Here is an 11,494-nt window from a genome sequence, read left to right on the forward strand (position 1 = left end):
GTATTGACATTCGTTCCCCTTTCATTGTTCAAGCGTGTCGCTTCATTTTTCATGGTGCGCTTACTAGTGGAATAAAACTGTCATTAAGGAAACGAGTTCTTCTTTAATAACTATATCCACATATATTAAAACATGATACTATAATAATAATATACATATCGCTAGCCCAACCCATAGTTCACTCACATTGCTAGCTATATTTTTCGAGATTGCCGCTGTCAGACCAATCGACGCATTGTTTGTTTCAACTTTTAGAACGAGGCTATTTTTGAATCAAATAGACCCTATACACTGAATATAAATACGAATCAGCATATTTAGCATTTGAAGTCTTATACAACAGCATAGACATCAGTGTCAACTAGCCACTTCACACTATGGACCGGATTATGCACTTCAATCACCGCAACTCACCAAGAGTGCGCTATACTCTGGCAGGCAACACAAGCTCCTGCATTTCGTCGCTACTTCTCACCGAGCGAATAAAGAAAATACGATGGCCGTTTGTCGAGAGATTTTTGGGTGCCGATTCACTGACCTGAACTTTGAAATACCACTCGAAAAACCGAGGATGGATTCTTTCACTTAAGATCGTTAGAATCTAAAATGTAAACATGTAGCTGAGCCTTTTGATGCCGGTGTTGTCATTACTGACAGCCACGAACATGCATGGACAGAAGCTGGACATAGGTTTGCATTAATAAATAATTCTGACTACAATAAATAAGTTACCTATAGTATACGAGAAGCTATGCCACTATTATCGCTGAATTAATATTTAATTATTAATTAGTAATAAGATTGTAGAATACAGTCTAAGTTTTTTAGACTCACCCATGAGTGAAATGCACAAGTAAAACCAATTCAAAGGAACTATTAGGATTCAAGTACGGACGTTTTGGCCACTTATTTAGCAATTTCAGACATCGAAAGATAATTTCTAACTTATTCTAATTAAGTATCACATGTTAAAAAATCATTTTAACACTTGAATTAATGAGATATAAATTGTTCATTAGAAATTCATAGACAATAATACACCACAGTGTAACTCTCTGTCCATTGTTTCAAGATTTGAGTCCCATCATTTGTAATCTGTATCAAGTACCATCATTGAAATAAAGACTGATTCACAAAATGGATGCGTTGCCTATCTATGATGGGACTCATTGACTGGTGAAGCCGCTCTATCGCTTGACAACTTCCCTGCACTCACAACACGACTGCCGGTTAATTGCCTGCCCATCGACGAGTGCGATTACGCCACGCCCGGACGTCGACGCGATCGTGGCGGCAGCTCTCATAACGACCCACGCCACCGTCCATAACGCGACCACCCCACAGTGTCCCCACTGCGAAGGTGGAAAGGGTGATAACGACCAACTATATCTCTGCCCGGCACCGAGCGAAGACTGGTCCTACTTCATATCGCGATGGAATGACTACGCCCGAAGCGCACTAAAGTGTCTGCAAGGACAAGGTGATCCAATTACTGGAGTGTTGTGATGAACACTTAAGAGAAAGACCTCACACGCAATGCCGGTGCACGTTGGCAAACAAATCTGAAAGCGACGTATTGAAAGACATTAAACACTTGCTGTAAGGGAAGAAAAACACCATGGTTGCACGGTGTACCCTGCATAACATGCGCCAGACCGCGACAAACCAAATCCGTTCATTCGCGCTCGCCTCCGTGGTCAAGCTGGGGTATGCAAGTTCATCATGACGTGTCCTGGTTGTTCAGACGACGTGAAACTACACAGAGGCTGTACTCCGTGATGTGTTGACACGAGCCTGGAGGACACCGAAATACAACTTGACCTACTACGGGACAAGAAGCCAGGAAAATGACCCTTGAAGAGGTGTTTTCAATTCGTTGAGGCGAAAGAATCGGGCAAACGCTCCGCCTCGCGTCTAATCGACCACACACTAAATGGTGCCGAAGCAGTCAGCAGCTCTACAAACGTGGCATAAACGATTCTCTAAAAATGCTCGCAGTAGGTATGACGAATACGAATATTGACAAGTCAGAATTGTGCTCATTACTGCGGTAAGAAAGGCCACGGAGTCCGTAACCTCGCCAAGGTTAGAACAGAAGGAATGCCCTGCGTATGCCACACATGCCAACGCTGTGACAAAAACCACCACTTTGACAGATATGTGCAGAGGCGGGAACAAGGCTAAGTACAAGACGATGGCAAAGTCATTTGATGAACACGAAGAGCGGTGTTCGACCACTTGTGCTCAATCACTACTCCTGCTCGACGCAACGGTGGAAATATAACTCTCGACCACCACCTTTACAACCAACTATCAGACGCTTGGATAAAGCGCAAGTCCAAACCTCAGCCGTTTGTTAACCTCACAGTGGGTGCACACCCTGAAGACTACAAACGTCTTGGTCTTACGCTCACATCCACACCCAGGTCAGTCGTCATCCCTTCAATGGCTGACACTGGTTGCCAAAGTTGCCTGGCGAGTCTCAAGTCGTCATGCGCTCGGTCTAGGTAAGGCCGACCTCATCCCAGTGACATTTGCGGATGAATGCAGCCAACGACAAAGGCATCAACATCTGGGTGCAGCAATCCTACGTTTTTTCTGGCAAGGACAACATCTGGCAATACGCTTGAGAGCACTGCCATAGTTACGTACATCATCACTGATAACTCAGACAAACTCTTTATCAGCAGAGAAGCTTGCATTCGCCTAGGCATGATCAGAGACACATTCCCAACCGTAGGTGAAACCGCAATGATCAGGCGGCACATTCTGGTAGTCGATGACCACCTAACTCGTAGAACGAAATGACAGGCGGGCCTCCGCGACCGAGTGTGAATGTCCTCGACGCCAGCTGCCGCCCCACCACCGTCGAGTCTACCATTTCCACGACCTGAAGACAATCGAGAGGAGCTGAGACAATACCTCCTTGATCGCTTACAAATCGAGCACATTCAACACGTGCGAACCAACCACTGCCTGATGATGGAAGGGCCCCCCCGCTTACATCTAATGGTGGACCAGATGCCGAACCCGTAGCAGTACATTCTCCTCCGGCTGTACCCATCCATTGGCGAGACGATGTTAAAGCTGGATTAGACAGAGACGTACGGCTTGGCGTACTGGAACCAGTACCAGTAGTGAACCGGGTGACATGTGTGCCAACCGCATGGTCGTTTGTGGCGAAGAAAAACGGCAAGCCGAGACGGACAGTTGACATGCAACCACTTAACACGCATGCAACACGTGAACCAACCACACCCAGTCTCCATTCCACGCAAGCGCGCCGTCCACTCTGGGACGGTAAAAACTGTTTTCGACCGCGTGGAACGGCTACGCACAGTGTACCACTCCGGGAAGAAGATAAGCACCCTTACCACTTCATCACACCTTGGGAAAGATACCGTTACCCACAGCCCCACAGGGCTACATTGCATGCAGGCGACGCTACTCCGCGAAGATTTGACGAGATTGTCTCGGATGTCCCAACAAAACCAAAATGTATCGACGACACCACTACTCTGGGCCGACAACTGGAGGAAAGTTTCTTGCTACAGGCATGTAAACTGGTTAGATATCTGCGGCCCGGAACGGGATAACCCTCACCCTGAGAAATTTGTATTCGGGCCAGGCCACCGTTACATTTGCCGGGTTCCGAGATTACACCAGACAGCGTGAGGCCTTGCAAGCAATTCCTGCAAGCGATCATGGACTTTCCAAACCAAGGAACATCACCGACATCCGCTCTTGGTTCGGACTCGTCAACCACGAGTGTCATACGCCTTCAGCATGACAGAACGATGCTTCCATTCCGCGAGTTCCTCAAGCCTGGAAAAAGCTTTCCACTGGGCATCTCCACCTGACAGAATTACTTGAAGAATCCAAGCTGGCAATAGTGAGGCGAGATAGAAGAGGGCGTACGAATCTTCGACAAATCAAGCCAACCTGCCTTGCCACAGACTGGTCTAAAGTCGGAATCGGATCTGGTTTTTTTTCCAGAAGCACTGCCATCCTGCGTAAGACAGAATTGTTTTGTTGTCCTACTGCATGGAGAATACACCTGTAGGCAGTCGCTTCACCCACCCCGCCTGAATCACGCTATGCTCCAGTAGAAGGCGAAGCCCTTGCCCTTGCCGACGCATCTGGACAAGGCTCGGTACTTCGTGCTTGGATGGCAAGGATCTCATAATTGGCGGTGGACCACAAGGCCACTTCTCAGTTGATTTGGCGACAGATCAACTCGATGACATATCAACCGCACGCGTCTCAGAACCTGAAGAAAAGACGCTCAGATATAGATTTTCGATGACCCTGTACCTGGCGGTGAAGCAATCGAGCCGCAGACACTGTCTCCGCCCACCCGACTGGTGACCCGCCAAAATGCAACTCGAAGATACATCGCCGCCATCAGGCACGTTCCACAGAGCAGCACCACCCCAACAGATCTGTACACACAGCGGGATGTATACACAACTTCATCTCGGTATTCGCTGCAGAGACGACCCCAGGACAAGATGGAAGACATCGTCCACCTTGCCGCGACTTCATCACTGATCTCGCCTACAAACTATCACGTGGGACAAGGTCCGCAGCAGCCACATGTAGTGACAGTTAATACGCAACAAGCTGGTCGACTTGATCGAAACAGCATTGCAAGAGCTTCGCGCCATGCAGTTGCCTCACGCACTGCAGGAATATATCGAGTTCCGGGATCATCGTTTACACAGTAGATGGCGTCATAAATCTACAAGGACAGAGTCGTGATCCGCACCGTCACTCAGACATGACCTGTTTTGACGGCCCTTCATGCCGCACACGCAGAGCACGTCATCGATGATTGCAAGAGCAGAAATATCCGTGTTCTGGCCTGGAATTACTCCGCCATCGCTGCCGTCAGAAGTAGCTGCCCCATTGCAACGCGAATGGCACCTTCACACCCCCTAGCGCACCGCCGACACCCACAACACCGCCGGTATACCCATTCAATGTGTATGTGCGTGATTATTTCCACTACAAAGGCACCAACTACCTGGCAATCGTGGCAGATACTCCAACTGGCCTATTCGTTGAAAGGCCTCAATGTGGTTCCACTGGGCTAGTTGACAGCCTCCGCAGAGCATTCGTCACCTATGGCATACGCGACGAACTCGCATCTGACGGTGCCCTGAATTTACTGCTGCGCCACCCGCGTTCATGAGAACTGGGGTGTTCATCACCGCTTATCGTCTGTTGCCTTCCCCCACAGCGCAACTGTCGTGGCAGGAAGTCGGAGTGAAAACTGTCAAACCGACTTCTATAACTGACAACACAGCACATACGGTGAACTTGACACAGACAACTTCCACGTGCAATGCTGCAGTACCGAAATTGCCCTGAAAAGACGACCAAACCTCCCTGCGATGTGCGTTTTTGGCGAGCTATCAAGGACTTCATCCTGTCCTCCCGGGTCGTTACCTGCCCACATAGCCAATGGAAAGAGACATTGGCGGGCAAGGGAGGAAGCATTGAGAACCGACATATGAGGGCTGCTGAACGTTGGATGGACACACCAAAGCGACTCCCACCCTTGTAGTTGCAACCACGTCCAGAGCCAGAACCAAACTGGCCCTAGCCCACTGAGATGGGATAAAACTGCCAGGTGATAGAGGTCCGCCAACATGCCACAGTACGTGGTCCGTGTCGACGGGTCAAGGACGAGTTACAGTCGCAATAGGAAGTTCCTGCGGATGTATACACCGGTACACCCGCACCTGCCACGTACCAGTATCATTGATGACATCAGCAAGTATGCATCTAGATGGCCAGGTCAAAGCCATGGGAACCTCCATGAGCCAGTGAACATGGAGCAGGTGGCAGCCTCAGAGTCATCACCACCACCATCGGTACCCCCCCGGAACCCGCTAGCTACGTCGGCGACACCACGTCCGGCAGGCGTCACGTCATGCGTCACCCATCCAAATGACCAGGCACGGTCCCGATGCCCATCAGCAAGCTTCGACCGATTTCCGATGAGACAATCATTACACCCGCTAGACCTCGACAATCGCCTGGGGGTCCACATCGCAACCAGCAACTGTCTCCTCGGCATCTACCCACGGAAGCCCAGTCCACAGCCGGACACAGTGACGCTGCGGACGATCCGTCAGCGCGACCAGAACCGCGACACGCGTCAGGCAACAACCTGCCTGGCAGAACATCGGGCGATTATGAATGTACAAAATTAGTGTTGTATTTGTGACATCATTAACTTATTATAACTTGTGCATCATAAACTTTACTTGTTAATTCTTAACGTTAATTTCGTAGGACAAGTCGTCCTAATCCAATCATTGAGTTATTCACATAAGTATGTAAAGACATCACTCTGAAGATTTATGCTTCGTTTCATGTGTTACTTTTAATCAGTCAGTCATTGCAGCCAATTCTCTCTAAATACGAACATCCAAAGACTTGGGGAATAGACAATATATACACGCACAGTGTACTCTCTTGTCCATTGTTTCAGATTGAGTCCCATCATTTGTAATCTGTATCAAGTACCTCATTGAATAAAGACTGATTCACAAAATGGATGCTGTCCTATCTACTTGAAGCTATTGTTATCTTCTTATGAACTGTTGTGTGAGTACCAGAGTTTTAAAAAAGCGCTGAAACTGTTTATATATTAGTTGCTATTTTTGCTAACACTGTCATTTGCAACTACTACCATGAGTGTGAAAAACACAGCTGTATATATAAAGCTTGAAAGCCGTAGTACATATAAGTAGGTACGTTAGCAACAACGACACAATGAACCGGTACTCGTACATTTATATAGTTTTCATGCAAATCTCCTTGGTATATGACGGAGTGAGAGTCCTCACCATATTCTCAGCCTGTATTGGTTAACAAAACATCTACCCTATGCATGCTAATAACACAACTCACAATAATAACAATTTGAGAGATTCAATGGAGAATGAGTTTACAAAATACTTCACCTTCATGGCAGTAGTATACATGATCAACATCTAAGTCAACGAATATCATCATCATCATCATCATCATCCTCATCATCATCATCATCATCATCATCATATCCATTATCATCATCATCATCATCAAATCACTCATCATCATCATCATCATCATCATCATCATCATCATCATCAGCTCTACCACCACCACCATCATCATCATCATCACTGTCAACAATAACAACAACAAAGAATGCTAGCAAGCAGATACAGCACAATAGTAGTAGCAAACCATTTATATGCCTTTTATGCAATCATCAAGGACTTGCGCTCTATGATTATGTAGATATAGGCTGTTCCTCAAGAGCCCTTCTTCAGCAATGTTAGTATCATGCTGAAAATGTAGAAATCATCATCACTTATGTATCTAGTTGTTCAGAGGTTAATCAGTAAATATTATTCACTTAACAAGACAGGTACTTACTATTCAAATAGCATTGTGAACAAATATGAGTTGATGTGGATAGAAAATATCAAGATAAATATGCTGGCAAATGGTTAATTTCTTCAGTGTAATTCGTAGATCTATCCATTATTTTAGTGTTATCTGTACTGCACGCCACGTTCCCAAAAGTTGAGCCACAACAAGATTCAAACAACATCTGCCATTCACAAAATCTATTTATAAGGAATTATTTCATCTGGCACTCGAGAGTAAAAGCACTAAAATAAGGATGTAAAATCTGAGCTATCTCTGTATCAGAAGAACAGGTATAGAGACAATGAAAACCAGCATGCAAGATAAATGTGGTGAATAAGAATTATGAGGATTCCTACCAGTATAAGTATATAAAGAAGATGATTAGGTGGAATGAGAGCTTGGCCATGCTTTCTTTCATGTGCCGAGACAGGTCGCCATGGTTATGAATCTCGGCAGGATCATATTGACCTAGGTGTCCTCTTGGTATGAACCAAAACCTGCAGAGAAGTTTAATCAGCTAAGTACATGACATTCAGGAAATAAGTGTGGGATAGTGTTATGATAAAATATCACACTACTAATGTTACACAATAGCATCATGGTAATTTCGCTCAGTAATATCATGATTCAGTGTTTCCCCTGGCCAAAAAGGTCTGTGAGGTGGTAAATTTTGGTGACTGCACGTTTCGAGGTCCTAGCAAAGCAAAGTATATATTTGTTCAGAATTTTTTAGAAAATCCCCCCAGAAATCTTTTGAAAAAATGGTGCAATTTTGTGCATTCTAAGCTATTTTCGTCAGCGAGGCGGGGTTTTGGACAAATTTCTGTGAGCCGGCTTAGAATTTGAGCGAGGCCCGCCTCGCTCGTGTCAATGCAGGGGAAACACTGATGTTTCATACAGCTTCTTCTTTCTAGTCACATACACCCTCACCTGTAGCAATGACATGCCAATACTGGGAGATTAATCAGAAATAGTATTGGATGCCATGTAGGTAGCAGGATGATGGTGAGCAGTCCATGTGCTACCAGCTCTGGTCCCATCCACTGAAATATATAGATGAGTGGAGACCACATACATAGCTGTGGCCAGAGGCGCCATCTATCAAATAAAATGGGTATTGAAATTTTGACAAAATTTCACCAGCAACCATGAATGTACTGTGTGTGTAATGGTGCCACTACACACGGTAACATAACAACCTGTGAAGTGTCGCGTCTTGATATGGCTAGTCTATGAAGCCAGCAAAATTAATAATTCACAGTTTGGATCATTGATCTACAAAAACAAATGTCTATAACTAATAAATCCACATGATCCCAATTAAACATCCAAATGCCAAATGACCCATTAATCTTATCAGGAGTAGATAATAGGGAAGGAGTGTGACTTCAATAAACAAGGGAAATTCGTCATTTACTAGCCTTATAATACCTATGATTTACTACGCGTAACTCATTCAACTTGAGCTCAAATCGTACACAGTACATTCGCCTAGCATCGTGCGAAATCGTTTCCTCGTATACACCTGCAATCCGGAGATACAGACTAAAACGTACGACACGATTTTCCATTCTGTTGCCAGCAAACTCGATGCGTTCAGAGCCTAATTTGAAACAAAAGGCAGCTACTAACGCTCGGCGATGCGGTGTGACTCGCTGGGAGATTGGACATTGACGCAACACTCGGCGAGATAACCTTTGACCCGGCACACAGCTACATACCGGCATACAGCTGGTATGCCCCCCACGCACGCACGCCCACCGCAGTCAGCAGCAATCTCCCAGCGAGCCACACCGTATCGCCGAGCGTTAGTATAGCTGCCTTTTGTTTCAAATTAGGCTCTGAACGCATCGGGTTTGCTGGCAACAGAATGGAAAATCGTGTCGTACATTTTAGTCTGTATCTCCGGATTGTGGGTGTATACGAGGAAACGATTTCGCACGATGCTAGTCGAATGTACTGTGTACGATTTGAGCTCAAGTTGGATCAGTTACGCGTAGTAAATCATAGGTATTATAAGGCTAGTAAATGACGAATTTCCATTGTTTATTGAAGTCACACTCCTTCCCTATTATCTACTCCTGATCTTATCTTACCCAGTTCAGCTTGCTGCAACAGTCCTTCGCATTTAGATAATCGCACTCTAAATCTGAAAGCGTTATAACCTGCAAAAATTCATTAAGGATGGAAAATCATGTGAAACTAGTGCACTCGGAGAGCACAGACCTCCGCCAAGGCAGCTGAATTCTCTCAATGTGAAATTTTTAATTAATTAATTAATTAATTAAGTGGAAAATTAATTAATTAATTAATTAAATAATTAATTGGATCCGGATTAGTGTGAGCGTGCAGGTGGGGGAGGACTGTGGTTGCCGCTTAGCCTGTGGTTGCGTGTTTGTAAGTCTACAGCCAGCGCACCTAGCGGAAGTGAACTGAAACGTGCATGTTAACAAACCCACAAACACACAAACCAACACTCAAACACACGCCGGTGAAAACATAACCCCCGCCAAGCCCCTGGCAGAGGTAATAACAGACAGACGTCCTGTGGTTATAGCCATGAGGGATCAGTCTGACTATCTAACAATGAAATTTAAGATAAACCCAAAAATGTTAATCTGTAGTAAAATATAATATTACCTAGATGAGCAAATATATTTACATCAACGTGAAAATTATCATCAATTTATGCTGCTATTGATAATAAACACGTAGTTGTGCAGGTTACTTCCAGCAACATTCTTTCATTCTACAAAAACGAAATTAGAACATGGAGACGGCACAAACATAAGCGTGTGCATTATAGGCTAGTCCGGGGGGGGGGGTGTCACTATATATGCCGGTATTACCCCATGTGCGTTCCAAATTTTGCGAGTTAGGGGGGTGTTTTTCAACTTCTAAAGCGGGCCCGCGCGGGAGCAAATAGTCCCCCCTTTACAAAGCTAATCCCGCAATAAGCCCTCGGGATCCTTCAAGTCAAGCACCGCGCCCGCAGTAGGCCCCCCTCACGGGTCCCCTCCATTCCCTCCATTTTGCAGACTGGCGCAGGTTAATAAGCTCTGATATTAAAACAAGACACACAAGTTCCAATTATAATTACAGCGGCCCTATTGAATTCAACATGGCCGCCATCACATTTTACTCTGTACTTCAAAGTGATCAATGACATAGTATAACAGATTACAAACAAACATGGTGAAATGTGAATTACCGGTTTTTCTCAGTATATAACAAACACAATGCCAAACTCAATCCCCAGTGTGAGAGAGAGATAATTCAAGACAACAAGTTGTAGTATACAGTACACAAGAACATGCATGGCAAGCTAAATAATACTATTGTTCAAGTTAAACAAATGTCTCGAGACTGCATTGTCCACAAGTTGTCGCAGATTGTCACTCAGTGCGGTAACATGTACCTGCACAAACACAAATATAGTACTTGTATGTTACACTGTACATAATAGTATCTGTTATGTGGCGTGCGTTCTCGCGGCGTATAGGTTATCTGTTATGTGCGTGTGCTCGCGCGCGTATATAGCTATCTGTTATGTGCGTGGCGTGCTTGCGCGCGTATATAGCTATCTGTTATGTGGCGTGCGTGCGTTCTCGCGGCGTATAGGTAACTGTTATGTACGTGTGCGTGTCGTCTCGCGGCGTATAGTACCTGTATGTGGCGTGTTGTGGCTTGCGCGCCGTATATAGCTTCTGTTTGTGCGTGCGTTCTCGCGGGCGTATAGATACCTGTTATGTGCGTACGTTCTCGCGCGCGGCAGGCCCGTAGCCAGCTTTCTATTGGGGGGGGTTCGTTTTTCAATGTTGGCAATTTGCTCGCAGGGGCGTGTACAGGATTTGTACCAGGGGGGGTGTAACCGTAACCCAAAGGTGGCGAGCACGCGAAGGGGGGGTCTGGGGCACTCCCCCAGAATTTTTTTAAAATTAGACCCCCCTTAGATGCGTTTTCTGCACGAGCAAGGGGGGTCCGGACTCCCTGGACCCCCCCTGTACACGCCCTGCTCGGCGCGAAGCGACCAGGCGAGAGAGCCAAGCGACGAGCGGGG

At 45.9% G+C, this 11,494-nt stretch overlaps 1 protein-coding gene across 1 annotated transcript; it reads right to left on the reverse strand.

Annotated features, from left to right (window-relative positions):
- Positions 1-7,126: 7,126 nt before the first annotated feature.
- LOC106813012 (protein cornichon homolog 4-like) lies at positions 7,127-9,671 on the reverse strand. Its single transcript, XM_014817058.1, has 4 exons — positions 9,531-9,671; positions 8,365-8,477; positions 7,791-7,931; positions 7,127-7,347 (listed from the first exon to the last, which is right to left on the reverse strand). The coding sequence occupies exons 2-4, from the start codon at positions 8,472-8,474 to the stop codon at positions 7,314-7,316; spliced, it is 285 nt and encodes a 94-aa protein (XP_014672544.1). The 5' UTR covers positions 8,475-8,477; positions 9,531-9,671; the 3' UTR covers positions 7,127-7,313.
- Positions 9,672-11,494: the final 1,823 nt, after the last annotated feature.

Source organism: Priapulus caudatus, unplaced genomic scaffold (genome assembly GCF_000485595.1).
Source record: "Priapulus caudatus unplaced genomic scaffold, Priapulus_caudatus-5.0.1 Scaffold22, whole genome shotgun sequence".
Taxonomy (NCBI): Eukaryota; Metazoa; Priapulida; class Priapulimorpha; order Priapulimorphida; family Priapulidae; genus Priapulus; species Priapulus caudatus.

What these genes read in the sequence shown, in the direction of transcription:
- LOC106813012 (XM_014817058.1), bottom strand. Translation starts at nt 8,474, where the DNA reads ATGGGACCAGAGCTGGTAGCACATGGACTGCTCACCATCATCCTGCTA. An exon ending in TTGGCATGTCATTGCTACAG is followed by an intron (nt 7,932 to 8,364) that starts GTGAGGGTGTAT and finishes ACTTCTCTGCAG; the next exon opens with GTTTTGGTTCATACCAAGAG. An exon ending in TTCTTTATATACTTATACTG is followed by an intron (nt 7,348 to 7,790) that starts GTAGGAATCCTC and finishes CTACATTTTCAG; the next exon opens with CATGATACTAACATTGCTGA.